The sequence below is a fragment of the Polypterus senegalus genome, chromosome 8 (genome assembly GCF_016835505.1).
Source record: "Polypterus senegalus isolate Bchr_013 chromosome 8, ASM1683550v1, whole genome shotgun sequence".
Classification (NCBI taxonomy): Eukaryota; Metazoa; Chordata; class Cladistia; order Polypteriformes; family Polypteridae; genus Polypterus; species Polypterus senegalus.
Window position 1 is genome coordinate 116,065,033 of NC_053161.1, and position 23,430 is coordinate 116,088,462.

The following is a 23,430-nucleotide window of genomic DNA, read 5'->3' on the forward strand; positions in this document are numbered from 1 at the left end:
AGGTCACATGTTCTGGGCCTGCTCCAAATTAACATTATTCTGGACAAAAATTTTTAATTACCTCTCAGACAGTCTTGGACTCACAATCCCTCCTAACCCATTAACAGCTGTGTTTGGGGTTCTTCCAGAGGGTCTTAAAGTGGAGAAAGACAAACAAATTGTGATTGCATTCACTACACTGTTGGCACGCAGACTTATTCTGATAAACTGGAAGAACCCAAACTCTCCTCTTTAAGTCAGTGGGAAACTGATGTGTTATATTATTTAAAATTGGAAAAAATCAAATACTCAGTTAGAGGATCTGTGCAGACTTTTTTCAAAACATGGCAGGATCTAATCAGTAATATTTTGAAATGATTTTATAAAGCACAGAGAATTTGTTGATTTAGGTATTTTTAAAAGCCTTAAATTTTACACCGTTTGGCTTGCTCTCTCTCTCAAGGGTGGGGATCGATCTGTTCTTAGCATAATTCTTTTTTTTTGTAAAACTTGATTGCTATGTATTGATTGTAATAAAATTTAATAAATAAATAAATAAAAAAAATAAATAAATAAATAGTGTGTTACTATAAAAGCATCTTTAAGGAATTTGAGGAAATGAAAATATCTTGAGTAAGCATGGTTTTCATAAATTCGTGTGGTACTGAAATAATTTTACATACTGTATTTATTTTTTAGCATTGATTTTAGGCATCATTTATTTTTAATTGCTGAACAGAAATTGTGAATACATTTAGTATATGTATACTGTATGGAAGATAATTTAGGAGTCCATGATGTTCATATCATTCTAAATAAACACTAAAATTGAGCCCTTTTTTTCTAATGTCATTCTGTTTTAGTGACTTAGCCATGTGGACATTTGGAAGGCTAATTACTGATGATCATTCATATATTCCTGTTGTACACAGGTAAATGTTTCTTAGTTCTAAACTTGTTTCCTATTATTCATTCTTTCAGCCTTATAAACCTATCTTCAATCAAAATGGCTATAGTACAGCTGGACATTTCTACAGAACTAATGAAAATGCGCTTGGCCAAGAGATGTCCCACCAGCAGTATGTCCAAGGAAAGTTTCAGTATCATTTGCATAAACGAGCAACTACCTTGCCTGTTGCACAGATCCCCTTGACCCAGGCATATCGCATGGAAAGTATGAGACTAAGTGCACCTAATAGATATGCCCATTCAGAGATCACAAACTATAATAAATATCGTACGCCAGCCAGGGTGCAATGCTCCAGCAACAGACGGCAGCAGTATACCAATCAAATGCAGCTTGATGACAATGTCTTTTTAGACAGTGCTCCAAACAGTCCAGCCAGAGGTCCAAGTCAACGAGTTACTACTAGTAGGAGCCTGACGAACATACTTAATATGGATACCACAGGTGCTGCCTTGCAGCAGTCTCAGATGCTGAAGAACTCTGTGTATTCTCAACGGGGTAGGCAATCACAGAGGTACAGCTGGCGCCAGAGAGGCACCACTAGGGACCACATGCAGGAAAATGTACTTTATGGCTCCCGCCCACCATCAGCAACCAGCGTTCGAATAGGGGGCAACTTTACTGGTATGACGCCTGCTATCTTGGCACACAGAGAGGGGTATACTGTCCAGAACCAAATGAAGCAAGAGTAAGGCCTTTTTTGTTCTCCTAACAGAATGCTTTGTATATTAACAAACATTTCACAATGTTTCAAGAGTGTAACAGATATTGTACTAAGTGATATTATGTACATACTTATATCAAAAAACTATATAAATTGTTTATTATACTACATTTTTGTTTTGTCTTATATATACTGTAAAAGCCTGTAGCATATTTTGACTAGGCTGGTGAAAATCATTGTGGATTATTTTAATTTTAATGGCCATAAACAACTGCAGCACTTAGATAAGATATGAACATTGGTCCTACCTTCAAATTTGCTCTGTTAAGAGGGATAAGAAAGAATAACCAGCACATAGGCCAATATTTAAAAATGAAATGGGATGTAAGCAAAAGATGCTACTCTTTACATTGTATGAAAACTGCCATAAGATGTTTCACACTGTATACCTCGGTCATTCATGTTATATTAATAAAGCCACATTGTCTGACATACATGCACCACTGCTACTACTAATATTATTTTAAATTAATTGTTTGAGTCTTGTTTCCTTGTTTTTAAGTCTGTCAAAGTCAAAAGTCCAGTTACAACTAACCCCTAATTATATTATACCCTGAAGGAATGCTGTGCATACCAGTCCTCTGCTTCCCACTTTTCATTTTCTGGTTCCTGGGGCCTCATGTATAAACGGTGCGTACGCACAGAAATGTTGCGTAAGAACTTTTCCACGTTCAAATCGCCATGTATAAAACCTACACTTGGCGTAAAGCCATGCACTTTTCCACGGTACCTCATACCTTGTCGTACGCAAGTTCTCTGCTCGGTTTCGCAGACTGGCGGCACCCAGCATCAAAGCAGTGCTACTGTTCCTGTGTGGTTACACCTTATTTTCCTGACGCGGCTTTATAAATACACCAAAACTAACCGCATATTGTTTATTAGTGTAACGCATCTGATTGTAATTAACTTGTAACAATATAATGGTCCAGGGAACAGCCATAGTATTCCAAATACCATAACTGCTTTAGCGTTGTTACTCTCACTTCTCCTCCTCCTTCTTCTTCTTCTTCTTCTTTCAGCTCCTCCCATTAGGAGTTGCCACAGCGGATCATCGTTTTCTATATTTCTCTCACTGCACCACTCGGAGTATTTATAACACTGTATCTGAGTGTTAATCACAGCAGCAGCTGATCGGAAAGGGAATTATCGGTATACAGCTTCAAGTACACGCTGTCTCAGCCACGGCAAAATGTTTTAAAGCCTTTCCTGTACGGACCTCGCGGTTCAGAAACAGTTTCATCCCAAGAACTTTAAATGCATTCAATCAATTGCACCTTGTAGAACTGTTTGTACTTACATTATAAGTACAATCACCCCACTGTAAACTTGCACTACAGTAATAATAATATAATACTATCGCACAACCTGAGCCACTTTATAAAGCGCGTATTTACATATGATGACGATATCATTTTTAAGGTGAAATGCAGCAAAATATGTTTATTAAATTATACAGATAAAACTTTAACTTCATTTAAATAATCTATATTCTTTACTGGGAGTGTCGTTAAGGATAGAATAATTAAACATGTACTACAAAGATATTTCAATGTTCTTTAAACGTTTTGAAGAATCGGCGCTAAGCTTACAGATGGCTTAACGTCTATTACAGAGCTGATTGTATGGGGATCGGTTACTTGGGGAAAGGAAAGCACTGACTGCAGTGATGGCTACGCCAATATATATTGAATATAAAACAGAAAGAGAAAATAACACAGCTAAAACGCAGCGACAAATTTCGGCAAAAGTTAAATGCTTGTGTCATGAGCACGAGGCGGCTATGCAGTGTCTGCAACGGACGTGGCCATCCACCGTGAATAAGCTACCTTACTGACGGGCGGGCGAAGGAGCCACCGATTCTTCCTCTGCCCAGTGCCACCACAAGCCTAGAGCCGCCCCTGAGTACTGCTGCAATAAATTATTTCATCGAAGTGAAACACATGTTTAATAACGTGCTTTAACTCCTATCATCATGAAAATGACATCACATATACATCTCAGTATTTTAGTTATTCAGAGAGCTGTAATATCACGAATGTAATGGATTCTGTGTCCAGTTGGAGAAAGAGAGCCGGTTTAAGAAGCAAGTAGTGATTCACACACACAGAGCACATAGAAGATCAAATACAAAACAAAGCATTTAACGTGCTACTTTAATTATGATGTGATTTGAGAAACTGGTTAATTAAACGATTTTAAGATGAAGTTTATGATGTTCTACTTTAATGACAAAATAAACTACGTGATTAAAGTGGAAATGTCGAGATTGAAGTTGACATTTCGTGCTTTTTCCCCACTGTGTACCTTTTTTCTCTGTACCCTAATAAGCTTTCATATGACACTCAGACAGTGGGCTTACAACTCGGCTTTTCACGGCGACTTTGATATGTGACTTCTTTTTTATTTCCGGCACTGTGCGATTTGTGAATGTGAGCTTTCAAGTTTCTCAAACACGCTACGTCACTCGATCAACTTCCTTTTGTTGATTATACCACGGTTTATTTGAACAAATAGTATGTTTTTCCTTTGCCTCCACTTGGTATTCGCTGAAATTCTTATATTTTCCCCGTGCTTTTCCCATTGTCTTTTCACAGAAGGCTGCGCTTAAGGGTGATTTATATTGATTTGCATATTCAAAGAGGTGTAATTCTGGGAGGAGTTGGGGCGTTACATAAAGCGTGCACGCGGCGTTAGTTTTCATGCTGATCGGGATTTATGTAGCGGAAGAATGTGGAAGTTGGAGTACGCACAGATTCCTGCATCTGTATTTTTCTGTGCGTAAGCACATTTCGGCTTTTGTGCTTACGCCATGTTATAGTGTGAGTTCTACGCACGGCATTATACATGAGGCCCCTGGTGTTTGTTCATATATATTGATTGTTGTGTTGTAGTTACTTGTATTTCTTACTTGTATTTATTTTTCCAAACTCTTGTCTACCATCATGAACTGGCCCCTAGTTTTAAGGATTGCTTGTAACATCAATCCATTCCAGGATCAGCCTTTTGGACCTGTTGTAATCTGATGTTAAGATCACTACAAATTCAGATTGAACTGAATAGGGTTTGTCTGCATTATATTTAACTTTGCACATTTTTTTTTTAAGAGAGAAAGGGCATTCTCCAGCGACCTCATTTTATTCATTACAGGTCTTGCAAGTACTGGATGATATGAAAGCAGCAAGAGTAAAGTGATTTACATTTGGTTGAGTGTATGTTTGAAGAGTGGCTCTTTGTTGTGATGCTGTTGTGACCTTGCTTTTTCTTTATTGTCAAGGCTATATCTAGTTCACATTACATCAGAATATTACATTTGTGCTGCTAAATGCTTGTTATCTTAAAATTAAAGCATCTCCTAGCCATGACTTTATTCTAGACAAAAAAAACCCAACTTTTTTTGTGTCTGGCCAAAAGTTTTAGGCAACCCAATAATTTTTATTACCTTAACCATGCCACTCACCTAGGATTTACTTACATTTTTGAGCAATGTGACTTTGATCATGGTGGCAGGAATGCTGTTTTCCTTAGGGCTCATTACAAAGTGAAGCAACTTGATTTTGACCCTTATTCCTGCTTTGAATGTATTATTATTCAGCTGACATGCTGTCAGCCTTTTACTATTATTGTACTATATCATCCCCCTTAATGTTATATCGAGTTCATTGCTGCATTGTAAACATTTCTTATTTGATCAGGTGCCTTATCTACAAATGGATGAACTTTATTTGTCCCCATGGGGAAATTTGGCTTTTTACAGAAGCTCTTTAAATAAATATATATGCAGTATCTATATATATAATTCACTAAGGCAAGACAACCATGAAAAGCACGCCAGGAAGGGGCGTGGATTCACTAAGCCGCCGACAAGTGAGACACGTATGGCGCACACAGGAAGGAGCCACGCCCACCAACTCCAAGACCATTGGATACGACGACAACTTGCAGGGCCACGCCCACCAACTCGACGACGCGACACAGAAAAATGGCGTCATTTATGTTCGTCTGTCGTAGAGGCCACATGCAGTGCAGGTCAGGTTAATGTCATGTACCTCTGAGCTACGTTGACTGTTCATAGAAGCATGTTTCTCGCGGAGGTGAATCGCCATATGCAGCATGTGAAACGGTTTGCGAGAGGTATCCCATGGGATCCTTAAAACAATCCTTTAAAACTGAGGTTAAAGCACAATGAAGGAATCAGTCTTTAAAAACCAATAAGCCCTGTGCCTCTGTTTCATTACCGTTTCACCTGTTTCACCAATGCAGGCCCTGCAACAGTCGAGACGCTCTGTCAGCAGCTGACCTTCTCTGTGCCTGACCGGTTCACACAGAGGCAGCGCAAGAGAAAGCCGCGCCAGAGACAGACAGAGGCACACACACAGGCAGCTGGTGGGCGGCTCTCCGTGAGTTTCTCTTGCGAGCGGACACATGACCAGGCGGTGTGTATGCTTCGAGAACGAGGCTGGACGCAGCTTGCGACCGGGCACATGAGCAGGCAGTGTGTATGCTTCGAGCGCGAGGGTGGACGCGACAGGACCATCTAGGAAAAATCATGTCGCGGATGTGATTCGCTGTTTGCAGTTTGTAAAACAGTGTGTTTGTCGCTGATGTGAATCGCTGTATGCGTCATGTAGAACAGTTTGCGAGGGGTGTCCCTGTGTCTTTCCAGAAGTGTTCAACCATCAATAAATAATTATGCGGCGTTTGTTATGCCACGGGTTCACTATTGTGTTGTATTTTGCTCTCTCCAGAGTTCCATCTTTTCATTCACTTACTGTTGTATTCTCACACTAACCTGTTTTAGACAAACGTATCTTTCCAGAAGTGTTTACCATTCAATAAATAATTATCCATGAGATTGAGCGTGTGTCTCTGGCGTGGGTAAGCCGTTGAACCCCATTCGGGCTGCAAACCGTGGAATTGCCACTAAGTGCGACTCATACGCTCCCACTGTTTTCGTCCCTACCCTTTGTACACACCCCCCTCCCACACGTTGACTGTTAATAGAGGCATGTTTTCTTAATCTCCATATGCAGCGTGTAAAACTGTTTGCGAGAGGTATCCCATGGGATCATTAAAACATTCCTTTAAAACTGAGGTTAAAACACAATGAAGTGAGCAGTCTTTAAAAAACGAGTTTTCGGTTACGACGCACGACCGCGTGCAGCATAACAAAGTGTTGTACACGCTACATACAGCAATTCGCATCTGCAACAAACATGCGTCGTCTTAGATGCTCCTGCACTTTGTACACTCCCACCTCGCTACGCCGCACGGACGATTGTGTGTTGGTTCGTTCCGTGCATTGTTACAATGTTGCTTTTCTTGCTGATTTATTACATTACCGATTTTGCAAATGTTATTTTCTCCTGTGCTTAAAATTATTAAAAACCGGCCTGATTATATGCATATGGTACGCCGCGGGTTGGCTAGTATATATATATATATATATATATATATACTCGTAGTCTGAGCAATGTGGAATTTTATTTTAGAAGGAACATACGATGACAGCAGCTCACGTCATCACTGCTTGACTAGTCACAACTACAGAGACAGCCAGTTTACTTGAACCTTACCAGCTTTTAATATGCTAAAAATGTAGCAGACACTGCTAGCGTGCAGTCTGTTATGGATACTCCAGTCTTCTTCCCAAATTTCAAAGATATGCAGGTAAACTTATCTGATAACTCAAACTTGGCTTCATATGATTAACTATGGACGTGTGTGTGTGTGTGTGTGTGTGTGTGAGTGAAGCACCCCATACTGATACACGTGCTCTATCAAGGACAACAGCGCAACGTTGCCAGATCGCTTGCAGTGTTGCCAGTCTCATTACTTTTCTGCCACACCTCGTGTATATATATATATATATGTATATGTATGTATGTGTATATATATGTATGTATGTATATATATATATATATATATATATATATATATATATATATATATATATATATATATATATATATATATATATATATATATATATATATACACACAGACACACACACATATAAACATACATATATACACATACATCCACATATATATACATATATGTATATATATCTACATATACACACAAACATATACATACACACACATATATACAAACAAATACATATATATATACATACACACACATATATATAAACATATATATATACATACATATCTACATATATACATACTGTATATACATATACACACACACAACTATCGTATATGTTAAAGTTCTATTTAAATTTTAAATAGAAGGAACTTTTATTTAGTTGACAGAATATTATTCCGGAATAAATCAACTCAAACCTTAAATAACTATATAACTATAATATTTTGCTCTCCAGAAAATATATCCTGTCTAAATTATACAAATTAGAAATAAAGTAAACGTTAAAAGAACATTCAAATTTCTTTACTCTTATGTAATTTTATATAAAAAATAAACTTAAATTTGAAATATCCCAAAAGATTTTGCTTTCCATAAAAATATATCCTGTCAAAATTATACAAATTCAAATATGAACATGCTGCATAACAAAACGTGGAAATAGAAATAAAATTTGTTCTTTTCAACAACAACAAATCAAATCATTCAGTTGTCTTTGCTCTTATGTCATTTTATCAGAGCTGGATGCCTGGCATCTTTTTTTGGCAAGAAGTTCGTTTCTGTTTGGTGTGAGGTTCTGTGTTGTGGAGATTCTCAGGATGGACTGCAGGTGCTCATCAGTGAGGCGACTCCTGTGTGCTGTTTTGTTAGTCTTCATGACTGAGAAGAGCTTCTCACACAGATATGTGCTACCAAACATGCACAAGGTTCGAGCCGCATGTAGACGGAGCTGGAGCATTTGTGCGGGAATGGAATGAATAAACTGTGCAGGCCCTGCAGTATCGTACTTTGCCTTCAGTGTGCCATTACACTGCAGCTCAATCACCTCCATCTGAATCTGCACAGGTGCAGTTTCCACATCGACAACAAATGGGTTGCGAAACAACTCAAAATTCTTTTTTTGTTCTTCAAAGTCACCAAAGCGCCGTGCGAACTCAGTGCGCAGTGCGCTCAGTTTATCAGCAAAGTGCATTTTTGGGAACACCGTTGTGCCGACTTGGTTCGACATTACTTGGCAACAGGGAAAGTGGGGCAAGTTGCACTGGTGCATTTGTGTCTCCCATAAAAGTAGCTTCACTTGAAATCACTTTGTGATTTTGCACGGGTAAAAACGTCTGCTGAAGTGTCAGATTCTTCTTTAACTCGTCTGCTTTCTGTATCTTGTGCATTGCATTCAGGTCTTTCAGGTTATCTTGATGTTTTGTCTCATAGTGCCGTCTTAAGTTAAATTCTGTAATTACAGCCACATTAGCTCCACAAATGAGACACACAGGTTTACCTGCAATGTCAGTAAACATATACTCAGCCTCCCATCGGTTTTTAAAGGCTCTATGTTCAGAATCACCTTTTCTCTTCGGCATTGTGTGGGCTAGCTTCGCAATAACTTGCAGCTAGACTTGATTGACGCAGTAAGTGTTTGGCAAGGCAGTTGAAGCGCTGCATTATGGGATCTGTAGTTTATTGTGTTACCAGCGCTTCATATCCCCAGGCCATTAATAACAATAATATATAAAATGATCTCGCGGGCCGGGCCGATATAAGTACACGCCGGGCCGGATGTGGCTTGCGGGCCTTGAGTTTGACACATATGGACTAAATAGAACTTGAAAAGATATATTTTTTCGAATGTGATCATGCAATTCAGATCGAGTTGACGCGCACTGCAGTACATCGAGCCCACGTGCTATTGTGGTTTTGCCTGTGTGCCTCAATAAGTCATCCTCCCCTTGCTCTTACTTTTTTACCGTTCATCTAATGAATACACTGAGTATGGCTTTACCAAAACAATCATTGATCGCGAATAAAGTATCCATTATTCATAAAGCTTCAATTGGTGATCTGTCTTTCTGCGTTAACCGCATATTTTTTCATACATATCAAACCAAGGGGATGCGAGGCTAAAATATATCGGGAAGCGCGCGTACATACTCATATAGTGCATCCCCTCTCAGGAATCGAACCTCGGAAGCCGGCACTAGAGGCGAAGCCTCTACTATTGCGCCATGGCGTGTGGTTTGTCTATTTGAGCGTAGCAGTGTAATTCGGTTTTTGTTCAGCACTCTTTGGAACTGTTGCTTTTTGTCTGCGCACTGTGTCAGTTCACGTGAGCCGCTGAATATGGTTTTATATGTCACTTGCTCGCTTCTAATTGTTTCGCTGCCTTCTTAATTATATAATGTATGTTTTCTTCAGCGGTTTTTGGAGCTCTTCCTGGTTTTCTACATACTGCGTGATTACTTGGGAGGCGTGATGATGTCACACGAAACTCCGCCCCCACGGCTCTCGCGCTCAACTCCATTACAGTAAATGGAGAAAAATAGCTTCTAGTTATGACCATTATGCGTAGAATTTCGAAATGAAACCTGCTCAACTTTTGTAAGTAAGCTGTAAGGAATGAGGAATGAGCCTGACAAATTTCAGCCTTCTATCTACACGGGAAGTTGGAGAATTAGTAATGAGTCAGTCAGTCAGTGAGTGAGTGAGTGAGTGAATGAGTGAGTGAGTGAGTCAGTGAGGGCTTTGCCTTTTATTAGTATAGATATATATAAGTATTGTCTGAACACTTGGCAGTCACAGCCATTGTGAGGCATTATACAGGTGTACTGCTGTTAGTATGAAGGAGCCTTATAAAGTGATTTTAATATTCCTGTGGATTCTTCAAACTGTTCTTTTGCTGTAGAATTTCTGTATGTATTACAATATTATGGTTTTACACCGTTTATCGCCTTTCCTGCTGATGCTGAATTGCACACACTTGATTAGCTTGTTCTTTGAGGTTTATTGATAATTTTCTTATTGCTGTCCCGGCTTCAAATTATAGTGCTGTTTTAATATTGCTGCATAGTTAGCCAACCAGAAAGTCAATTGTGTATTCTTTTTTAGCAACCTCAAACATCTGAATCTTATTAATTTTGCTTCTTTTATAAATTGTATTTTTAATGTTGTCTCTCAATTATATACATACATTTTAAAAGTCTCACGTACCATCTTTTGTGCCGTCTATTTTTTTATTTTTTCAACTTCACATCGGCAACATCATGTATAGAGCTGTATTTGAGCCACAGAGAAAAATAAAAGACACGGTGAAAACGTGTATTTTGTGATTAAAGTGGAAATTTCGGCTTTAATCTCGAAATGTCCACTTTAACCTCGCAGTTTACTTTATTATTAAAGCAGACCATCGTAAACGTCATCCCAGTTTTTAATCGCTACGAGCTTCTTGGACCTGACAGCAGGTAAAGTAAAAAAATAAAAAATAGACGGCACAAAAGATGGTATGTGAGACTTTTAAAATGTATCGTGTCATTACGATCGGGAATATGCGACGCTTGAATATAAAAGCACCACGAATGCATCTGTATGTCAGTATTTTGTTTCACCACTTTGAACCATTCATCAAACAGGAAAGCGCGCACATCGATCCCCGAAGGATCTCCATAGAGGCTTGCCGTCACATGTAGATAGTAAACAGAGACTCTGACGTCACGATCCGACTTTTAGCACACTGCGCCTCCTGACTTTTGCTGGTACTGCAACTCGCGACGCTGCGCGTTAATTTCTGAGGACCTGCTCAGATGACACGTGAAATGAACGCTGGGAACGCGTGGCAGCCATGATGCAGGCGCGTACACATTCTGAGCGTGAAGTATAAATCGGCCCTTACAGGACAGCACAAACAAAATTAATAACTAAATTCTTTGGCCAGTTCCAAATAAATAAAATAGCTAATTCAAAATAAAAAAGTCTTAATTCTGACCAGTCAAAAGCTTTCACATTTTACAGGATAACACGCTAAATTTGCTATTCAACTCCATATAAACAAAATAAAATCTTAAATCTAAAACTAAAACCTTGAAGCTTTCAAATTTTACAGGAAAACTCAAAGTAAATCTATACTAATAAAAGGCAAAGCCCTCACTGACTCACTTACTGACTTACTGACTGACTCACTCATCACTAATTCTCCAACTTCCCGTGTAGATAGAAGGCTGAAATTTGGCAGGCTCATTCCTTACAGGTTATGTACAAAAGTTAAGCAGGTTTCATTTCGAAATCCTATATGTAACGGTCATAACGGTCGACAACGTCTGCCATGTTAAACTTTCTTATTTATGGCCCCATCTTCACGAAATTTGGTAGGCGGCTTCCCTGCGCTAACCAAAACCGATGTACGTACTTATTTCAGTGGTATTAGAACATTAGAACAATCTAGATGAGAACAGGCCATTCAGCCCAACAAAGCTCGCCAGTCCTATCTACTTGTTTCCTCCAAGAAAACATCAAGTTGAGTTTTGAAAGTCCCTAACGTCTTACTGTCTGCCACACTACTTGGTAGCTTATTCCAAGTGTCTATCGTTCTTTGTGTAAAGAAAAACTTTGTAATGTTTGTGCGAAATTTACCCTTAACAAGTTTCCAACTGTGTCCCCGTGTTCTTGATGTGCTCATTTTAAAATACAAGTCTCGATCCACTGTACTAATTCCCTTCATAATTTTAAACACTTCAATCATGTCACCTCTTAATCTTCTTTTGCTTAAACTGTAAAGGCTCAGCTCTTTTAATCTTTCCTCATAATTCAACCCCTGTAGACCTGGAATCAGCCTAGTCGCTCTTCTCTGGACCTTTTCTAGTGCTGCTATGTCCTTTTTGTAGCCTGGAGACCAAAACTGCACACAGTACTCAAGATGAGGCCTCACCAGTGCATTATAAAGGTTGAGCATAACCTCCTTGGACTTGTACTCCACAGATCGTGCTATATAACCTAACATTCTGTTAGCCTTCTTAATGGCTTCTGAACACTGTTGGGAAGTTGATAGCTTGGAGTACACTATGACTCCTAAATCCTTCTCATAAGGTGTACTTTCGATTATCCGACCGCCCATTGTGTATTCAAACCTACTATTTTTACTTCCTCTGTGTAATACTTTACATTTACTGACATTAAATTTTATTTGCCACAAATCTGCCCATGCCTGTATGCTATCCAAGTCCTTCTGTAATGATATAACGGATTCCAAATTATCAGCTAATCCACCTATCTTGGTATCATCTGCAAACTTAACCAGCTTGTTACTTATATTCCTATCTAAATCATTTATATATATTAAAAATAGCAGCGGCCCTAGCACTAACCCCTGTGGAACACCACTCTTAACATCGGCCAGTTCTGATGAGGTTCCTCGCACCATCACCCTCTGCTTCCTGTGTTTGAGCCACATTTTGCACCCATCTTAAAACATCACCCTGAACTCCCACTTCTTTTAACTTGATGCCCAACCTCTCATGTGGCACCTTATCAAATGCTTTCTGAAAGTCCAGATAAGTAATATCATAAGCTCCACTTTGATCGTTTCCTTTTGTTGCCTCCACATAGAATTCCAACATGTTAGTAAAACACGACCTCCCTCTTCTGAACCCATGCTGACTGTTCAGAATAACTCATGTCCTTGCCATGTGTTGCTCAATCTTATCCTTAATAATTCCTTCCATTAATTTTCCTGTGATGCTTGTTAAGCTTACTGGCCTATAGTTGCTTGGATCTGCCCTGTCACCCTTTTTATATAATGGGATGATATTTGCCATTTTCCAGTCCTTCGGAATCTCTCCAGTGGACAGTGACTTCCTAAAAATATGTGTCAAGGGTTTATATATGTACTCACTAGCCTCCTTAAGAACACAAGGATAAATATTATCTGGGCCTGGTGATTTGTTTGATTTCATCTTATTTAATCTGAGCAGCACTTCTCCCTCTACAATTTCTAAATCCCTCAGTACCTCCTTAGTAGTCGTGTTTATTTCTGGGAGGTTATCCACTTGCTCACTTGTAAACACCTCAGAAAAATGTAAGTTTAGGGCATCTGCTATTTCATTGACACCACTGTCGGCTGCCATATTGAACTTTCCAACGGTCATTGTTACCTATGGGCCCATTTTCAAGAAATTTGGTACGCAGGGTTCCCAACGCTAACTGAATCCTACTTACGTACATATATACGCCCATAGCCTGCAGCTCGGTCGCCCCATCCCCACGCCTCCCACGTTGTTGGCTGCCTGCCTATATAAGGCCGTCCGTCGCTCCAGTCTCTTCATTCCCTTGCTTTGCCACGGTATTCACGTCTCCCTGCTGATAACTGCAGCATTTTTATTTAATCCACGGCTTCTCCGCTGTTTTATTGTTCGTTTATTATGATTATAGTTATTGTATAGGTATTTTAGACTTAGTTTACAGTGTTCAGGTACCCCCATTAACATGTCTATCGAGGTTATCACCATCGATCAAAGAACATGCCCGGAGATGGCGCCTGACTTTTCCATTCTCTGTGTTACATATTGCACAGCCATATCAGGCTCACTCTTGATATTCGGAGGAACATTGTGTCTTATGCATTGAATGACTGGGACAGGTTCAAAGGTGTGGACTGATGACGGTACAGGAGATAATTATACTACACAGGAGCACTATAAGAGTGAAATGCTTAAGCCCTTCATCTATGGTTCTGCATGTGAGTTGATAGCTGCCGCTGAATTGTTTGGTTGTCGCTTTCAAGTGTACTGAAATGGCCAAATATTTTACACTTTTGGACAACAGCCAATGCCTCTTAAACATCTTAGACTCACTAAGATTTCAGTAGTGGACACTTTGATGTTTATGAATGTTTAAACTCTCAAAAGCTGGATGTGATTTTATCGATGAAACCAGTTGTGTGCTTACAACGCTTGACAGATGCCGAATGTCACTTCAACAAGTCCTGCAAATACTGTCGTAATTGAAACAAACCATGAAACTCAAACCGATTATGACAGCAGCAATCCAAGCTGTGAAATTTGAGGCAAGATTGCTTTTCACATGGTCAACTGTACATTGCATGCTCAAGAGTAAGGTCAGCGCACAGCTTGTTCATATTACAACCGGAGGGCCGAACTGACAACGTGGCATACAATTATTGGTATATTTTCCCTCAGTTTAAAAAGGTTTAATTTTCTTCTTAATAAAAAGTTTAAGGCAGTACTTTGCCGCTGCGAAGTGCGGTATTTTGCTAGTTGATAATATTTACTGTATCATGCCAGAGTTGGTCCCTGTTGTGGATGCTGCCATGATAGAATGTGGTTTATGGACAGATATGTTACTGTCTATGTGAACTGTGAGGATGTTTTACTAATACATATTTGTCAGTTATTGCAGCATGCTCTGCATTGTTCTAATAGTCTGTTTCATGTCTTGTCTTCAAGGAGTTTGAAAAATGAACCTGTTGATTTAACTTTGGACAGAGCTGTAAACCTTCTATCCACCGGTAATACTGAATGGCAGATAGCAGCTGCTTCATTTATTCAGCATGAGTGCTTTGTAAATAAAGAAGCTAAAAGACTGGTAAGTCACATACAACTTTAAGTGAAGTAAGATACGGTAAATATTTAATTTCTTTGAAAAGATAATGTTCAAATCAAGTAGTTCTGTTTTTCACACCTCCTAAATTACATTATTTTATGTGTGTGTGTTTATATATATATATATATATATATATATATATGTGTGTGTGTGTGTGTGTATGTATATATATATATATATATGTGTGTGTGTATGTATAAATATATATGTATATGTATATATATGTATATATATGTACAGTAAATATATATATATATATATATATATATATATATAGTTATATATACACATATATGTATTCATAGCATCCGTAGTCAGTCTCAAGACTCGGACTACAGATGCTATGAATGTAATTACTCCAATCTTCATGCTGTCAAATTAACGAACTAAAGGGCCTTTATATATAATATAAAACATCTTTATTCTAGCAGATTTTTTTTTTAACTTCCACCAGGTGTTTTCCATGCATGGAATTCCCAAATTGCTCCAAGTAATGGAAAATGACAATGAACACCTCCAGTGTGCAGCTGTGGGAGCTCTTCGTAACATTGTCTTTGAAGACAGTGAGAACAAGAAGGAAGTTACTGAAAAAAATGGAATACCTATCTTGCTACAGCTTCTTAGACAAACACGTGACATGGAAACGAAGAAACAGATCACAGGTAAACATCATTCTAGTAAGAAATATAAAATATTTTGCTTACTGCCCGCACACAAGGAAGTCATAGTTTTATGTTTTTGAAGTTATTTTTCCTTAGAAACATAATATAGCTATTTTTAAAATGTTTACCTTGAAAACACTTTCTAGATATGTAGTCCAGATCAATAATTTAGTAACATCTTGCAAATATTGTCTTCTCTTTAACATTTTTTAATCTATGTTACCCTAATTAGGTTTATTTCATAATTTTAGCAAAAAATAGAAATGTTCTATTTTTTATTCCTTTCTTGTTACTATGGTATGCTTGCTGTAGTTGGTAAGTGCTCATTTAATAGCTGGTTTGTTTTTCTTCGGAATGGACACTAAAAGTATACCCTGAATGCCTTTTTTTTTTTTTTTGAAAACTTAATTCTCAGAAGGTCTGCAACTTTTCTCCCAGACAGTGGAATGTGTTTTTAGTATCAGCCTGTTCCTCACTGGAATGATAGCTGTGCAACAAATAACTCAGCTGCCGTCTGTTCTGAAGATTGATAATGCCCTTTTATCTTTTAACACCAAGCATACTTTCTAATTGGGACTTTTGGTCTAATAACTATGTACTATACTACCCTGTAATAGAACAAGAAGGTCACTCAAGGTTCATTTTCAGAATTTAGAAAATAAGGGCATTAACTGATGATGTGTGAAATGAACTTTGCATAGAAAAATCTGTTTATTTCAACAGAAATGTGTCCCAGATTTGGGCAATTGGCCATCCCAATGCAGCTGTAATGTCTGCAACTTTAAAGTATTTCTGACAAAAAATGCAGTAAATTTACTATTGATTTAATACATTTTATTACTTTATGCAGGTTTTATGAGCTAAAGCTGAAAGTACTCAGATGTAGTAAATGTCATCTAGCTACTAATATATTTTTTTACATTAGATTTTTAATGTGTATTGATGCTATTTTTATCTTGTAGATGATACCTGGCAATCTGAACTGAGAGCTAATATAGTCTTGTATTTGTGCCAGTTTAATCTCGGCAGCTGTAAATTGGCATTACAAAGATATCAATTATCTGTCGAGATAAACCATTCCTTTGAGTATAATGATCTTAAATTTATAAGGAAATAAATATTTGACTTCTTAGTATGCCAGTTTAACATAGAGTAAATACGAGTTGGAAAATGTTACTCAAGCAATGGTTAAAATGAGTAAAATGCTTAACTGCTTTTCATTACATGGTTCTATTCTGCAAGCTTTGAATTGACATACCTTGACTTTGTCTAATCATTGAGGTGAATTTTACAGAAGTATTTATGTACTTTATTGGCATAGACATATTTTATTTGGATCAACTGCATATTGGGCACCTCGAACATTGTGACATATGGTTTAGCAATTCTGTCAATGTAGAGTTGTTACCTTCGTAAAATAAGCTGAAAGACATTTATACTGGGGCCAGAGGTAAACAGTAATAGTAAGCAATATGGGCACATTTTGTAAAAATGTTATTTAATAACCATATACTTCATATTTTTTGTAGAGTGTTGTTATATTTAATACTATAATAACTGATCATTGTTGCTGATTTATTATTTATTTTTATGTATGTTTAAACTTAACTTATTAAGTGTTTCTTGCACCTACAAAAAAGTAGATGGTAATAAACATTGCATCTGGACTGGTAAGAAATGGATTACATCAATTTGGCCAGAAATAAAATTCTCTTATCCTCCCTCCCACTGTAAAATATTTCTTCAAATCATAAGTTTCATTCTTTCTATTGCAAAGTTAAAATGTTACATTAGCCCTTTTTAATTTATAAGTAAGGAAGATGCTTAAAATTAGACTTTTTCAGATTTAGTGAACTGGCAGTTATTTTATTTTAGACCCATATTAATGCATTAAACTCAATTTAAGCATGTTTTACTCTTTACCAAAGTCATTACAGTGTGGCCTATAAAATGCAAAGGGTTCCCTTTGGGGAGTCCATACTCTTTCTTTGGAATTAATCGATACTTGTGAAAATCCACAATTTTGGGCTGCTTAAACCTATAATTGACAAAGAATTTAATCTGGACGTTTCACTGATGCATCTTCTCCATCATCCATGCACATCACTTATAACACTGCTCTACCAATCTACAATGAAAATCAGCACCACCTCTACCTTCACAGAAGACCACAATTCTGATGAACTTAAAGTCTCCAAAGAAGATACTCTACAAGAAACTACAGCTTAAAATCCATGCAGGAAAAGTGTCATCAAGTAGGTAAATGAAACACCCTCTTGACATAGCTCCATACATATCTCAGAAAGTTCAGATTACTGGGGACAAAACTATTGCCTAAGGATAAGAACTGGAACACTCTACTCTTAAAGCACTTCACATTAGATACACCAGAGTAAACTAGTCATAAGCGTTCTGCAAGCTGTAAAATCTGTGCTGATGGCATTTGTCAACGTTCTTGACTGCTCAGGTGCAAAAAGATTGTCCACAATTCCAAAACACAAATACACTTTACTTGCTGTTGTAGTGTGAAAGTTTGTATATAAGTTGATTATTGTTTTGTGTGCCTTTTATTTGTAAGTCAGACAAAGCAAATATAATTTTTGTGTTTTATTTCATTGATATGCTTTCATGTCTAACCAGCCCATGAGTCTTTTGGACTAACACAGGAAGTGAATTTTATGAAAGGGTTGGGGGAAGTGCCTAAAAATAGTTTGGCAAGTGATTCTGTGAAGGACTCTCTCAATCAACCCCCCAGAGGAAAGCCAAACTACCCAACTGGCAAGCATCAGCTCAACAAATAGTTTTTGGGGGCAGGTGTGAAAACAAGCCAGTAACTGAGGGATGTGTCACACCAGAATTCTATTGGTCTAAAGTTAGCTGTTTGGTTTTGAATCAGAGGCCATTCTGTACCATAATGCCCTATTGGTGTAAGGATTTGAATAGATAATCTTTATATTTGTTTGCTTTACACCTCCCTTTCTCTCTCTCTCTCTCACCATTACCAAGAAAAGGCATGACAAACGCCTCAAACTGAAGAGCACACTGAAGAGACACACTGAAGAGCACAGCTGCTCAGCAGCCGTATTAAGACAGGCATGCGGCATGTCCTGAAGAAAGTTAGAAATGATGACTTAACTAAAGACATTTAAGTAACTAACAATTCTGTGTGCCACCTAACTACACAACAGCATTTATTATGTTGTATGGTTGCCAATATTCACTTGTACTTTGCTTATTGTTATTTTATGAATATTATCAGTAATACATTATTTAAACTTAACTCCTGCTTGTCTTTTACTCTATGTAATTACCTGAGATTATAGATGTAGAAGGGAAGGTGCGGAGAGGTTATAAAGTAAAATCTATACTAATAAAAGGCAAAGCCCTCACTAACTGACTGATTCACTGACTCACTCATCACTAATTCTCCAACTTCCCATGTAGGTAGAAGGCTGAAATTTGGCAGGCTCATTCCTTACAGCTTACTTACAAAAGTTAAGCAGGTTTCATTTCGAAATTCTACGTGTAACGGTCATAACTGAATCCTACTTACGTACATATATACAGCCATAGCCTGCAGCTCGGTCGCCGTGTAAGGCGGAGTTGCGTCCCCCATACCTGCGCCTCCCACATAATTGAATGCCTGCCCATATAAGGCCGTCCGTCAGCTGCAATCCAATAGACACGCTGCCACTAAATATTCGCAGGCAAATCAAAAATTTAATACCGGGAATGCCTGTTAAACATCTTAGATTCACGAGTAGTGATTTGGGTGGTGAGATGTCTATCGAGGTGATCACTGTAATATTTAAATGTCATTGAAATGTATTATTTTCAGGCATGGTTTAGGCACCTATGTCATCAGGAAGGCACCAGAAAAAGGGACCTCACGGTTACTATTATGGAAGTTAATTTAGAGCATGGATTCTGTGAATGTAAGAGCTGTAATAAATAAAGTTCCCCTGCATACTTTAAAAGAAAGTCTTGCCATCATTTCATTTTTCACAATTTGTGAAAACAAGACTTGGTGTCAGAATAGAGGACAGTCATGAATTTTGTTGGAGTTCCCTCGCCACAAATTGACTGGGATTCTCTTAGCCTGCTGGGAGAATGGAAAAAGTTTCGACAGCACGTGGAGCTGATGTTTTCTGGCCCGCTAAAAGGCAAAGACAAGAGTGAGAAATGCAGCTACCTGCTCCTGTGGACTGGGGAAAAAGGAAGAGACATTTTTAACACATGGACTCTCACCCAGGAGGAAGCCAAGGTACTGAAAACTTATTTTGACTGTTTTGAGGCGTTTGTCATGCCTAAGACAAATACGATGTTCACGAGATACAAGTTTAATAAGAAGACGCAGGGTATAAACAAGACTTTTGATCACTTTGTAACGGAGTTAAAATTGCTAGTGAAGGACTGTGCTTATGCAAACAAAGATGAGATGGTCAGGGGTAGACTAGTTTTTGGCACAAACTCAGCGAAAGTGCGAGAGAAGCTTTTAAGTGCCGGGTCTGAGCTAACATTAAATAAAGCTGTGGACATCGCAAGATCACACAAGATAGCACAAGCACAGCTGAGAACCTTTGATGCATGTACTCCGAGTGGCTCACGTGAATTGACTGTGAACGCAGTACGCAGACAACAAGCAAGAGCTCCAAAGTGCGCTGAACAAAAAACGCATTACACAATTGAGAAGGCAGCAAAAGAATATGAAGTGAGTGACGCATACAAGCATATTCATAAGTGCAGCTACTGCGGAAACAAAGCACACGGTGGAAAATGTCAATGTCCAGCTAAAGGAAGACAGTGTAAAAAATGTGGTAAATTGAACCACTTCGCTAAAGTTTGCAGGACTGGGAAAGGTAAACCCGTGTATGCAGTGTGTGATGTCTCAGATAAAGAGGAAGACGAGCTGTTTATTGATACAGTAAGAAAGGAACAACCCTCTGAAGCTGAACAAGCCTTTGTAGACATATAAATAGGAAAGCAAGGTGTAAAGCTTAAGTTTAAATTAAGTTCATAGACACGCTGCCGCTAAATATTCGCAGGCAAATCCACAACTTAATACTGGGAATGCCTGTTGAACATCTTAGATTCACGAGTACCGATTTGGGTAGTGAACACTTCTATGAATGAAACCTGTTATCTTTACAACGGTTGACAAACACAGAATGTAAATTGAACACAACACATCCTCCAAATACGAACCTGATTGAAAGAAATAATGATAATCAAATCCTTGATGACAGCAACACTCATAACAGTCACAGAACAATTACATTGACAATAATGTTACATTATTTTTAAAATGTTTCCTTTTCTTTTTCATAACTTCTTTAACACACTACTTCTCGGCTGTGAAGCACGGGTATTTTGCTAGTACCTTATAAACAGTAGTACGTCTATGGTATTTGAAGCATTCTGACAAAGGGTCACATTAGCACTAGAATTACCAGAGCCTACGAAAAAACTTGTCGATCCATCCCACCTTAAATCGCTTCTCACCTCTCCGTCAGTGTATTTTGTCCAAGTCTGTTTACCTGCATTTTTTGAGCATGCCCTCTGCACTCTACTTGTGACTTTATGCTGTAAATCGAATGTTATTTACCTTGAGTTATTTACTTACTTCCTACAGCGTGAAGTCACAAGTATAGTGCAGAGGACATGCTCAAAAATATGTGTAATGCCACAAAAAGTGCCTGCTGACACTTTAGTACGCAAGCAATGGTACGAGAATGCAGTTAGCCTTTTTTTTTGGGGGGCACTTACACCGTCCAGATCTAAACACTAGAGTGTAGAGTCGCTTGCACACTGAAGAATCTATAGCTGCTGGTGGAAGCTGCCGTCGCTGTACTTTGTATGTAAGAGCCAGATCGAATGTTATTTACCTATTTACCTTTATTTATTTACTTACTTCCTACAGCGTAAAGTCACAAGTAGAGTGCAGAGCTTCCCATATACAAAGTACAGCGATGGCAAAAGTGCATTCTTGCTCCGATGTAGAACAGTCGTTATGATCTGAGTTCACCTCTGTTATAGCGCGTCTTTATGTAAAGACATCAGTGTCAAATGCGAAGTGGGGGTGGGATTGTGAACGCAACTGAGAGAATAAAACTGAATAAAAAAAAAAACAAAGCTAACCTTTACAAGTATCATAAATGACACCGGCTGTTACAGACTGGAATCAAATGTATGTTTTTATTCTAAAATAGTAAGAATACGAGCAGCTCACTTCTCAAAACGGACTTGACCAGGATCAAACCCGTGAAGTTTTGATTACGCTGTTGATACCGTTGCGCCACCGAAGTGATTGTAGCAAATGCGTGTCAATGTCGCACCCTAACACAGGCTCTTTTTCTGCAGTTATATTTTTGAATAAAAGCACACTTGTTCTGTTATGTTTGTACTTTTTGTGAAAGTGTTTCTTTGATATTTGGTCTTTAGGCTTCACACATTATACACTGCATGTCTACATTTTGTCAATTATTACTAAAACATGAAAAACGTTTCTGTTTTAACGACGTGTTTACATTAATTGTTGTAGGCATGGAACACACATGAAATGCAAGTGTTCCAAACAACGATATAGTATTTATAAAAGTTGTTATTTTGCTTAACTTCTCAATCTATACAACTCTAAGCAACTGACACACAGATAAACAGGCTTGAGCTGAGAAAACTTTGTGGGGTGGGGGGATGTGATAGCAGGCTGCTGGCTACTTGCTGCTTATTGACACATTTACAGGACAAAACACACTGACGGAGAGGTGAGAAGCGATTTAAGGTGGGATGGATCTACAAGTTTTTTCATAGGCTCTGGTAATTCTAGTGTTAAAGAATATAAAAGGGGAAAGCAGAGTAAAATAGAACTCTACCAAGACAAAACACTTGCCATAAATCAGATGTTGTTTTAATGAATGAAGTCTCCTTTCCAGAATTTAGTTAATTAGAAAACATCATCCTCTTTTTTGAAAATAGGTCTAAATACCCAAGTAATGTTCCCAATTTCTGTGCAGCATTCAAGAACTTTATCCTCTACAGCATTGCATGTCTTCAGCATTTTTTCTGTTTCTCATAATCTTTTCATTGAATATCATTTAACCTACACTAAAGTCCTCTCCAACAGAAGTGGACCTAAATCCAGTTCATCCCTCCACCTTTCATGGAGTAGCATGTCAGCTACTGTAGCTTTAGAATTTATTCAGAGTATTTAGTCTTCCATTTATTTTGAGGGCAATGTGAATATTCTGCGGTGGGCTGGCGCCCTGCCCGGGGTTTGTTTCCTGCCTTGCACCCTGTGTTGGCTGGGATTGGCTCCGGCAAACCCCCTTCACCCTGTAGGTAGGATATAGCGGGTTGGGTAATGGATGGATGGATGTGAATGGTATCTACTTTTCATTAATGGTTTTCCAGAATTTTAATGCGACTGTCTTAAAACAGATTTCTATGGCGTTTTCAAACTCCTCTCACAGCCTAATGTATTTTTTACATTGCTGACACCACTTTTGCCCACCTTTACTTGCCCCATAGGAAGCATCCTGCTAACATTACATGGATTACAATGGCATATGCTTTACACTCTTGTCATTTAGGATCCCCTTGGCTC

At 38.3% G+C, this 23,430-nt stretch overlaps 1 protein-coding gene across 1 annotated transcript in view; it reads left to right on the forward strand.

The window, feature by feature from the left end:
• The window catches only part of pkp2 (plakophilin 2), a 70,893-nt gene that overhangs the window by 27,133 nt on the left and 20,330 nt on the right, over positions 1-23,430 (forward strand). The window contains exons 3-5 of the mRNA XM_039761664.1: positions 961-1,634; positions 15,009-15,147; positions 15,620-15,827. Of these exons, the coding sequence (XP_039617598.1) occupies positions 961-1,634; positions 15,009-15,147; positions 15,620-15,827 (1,021 nt within the window). The remainder of the gene's footprint in view (positions 1-960; positions 1,635-15,008; positions 15,148-15,619; positions 15,828-23,430) is intronic.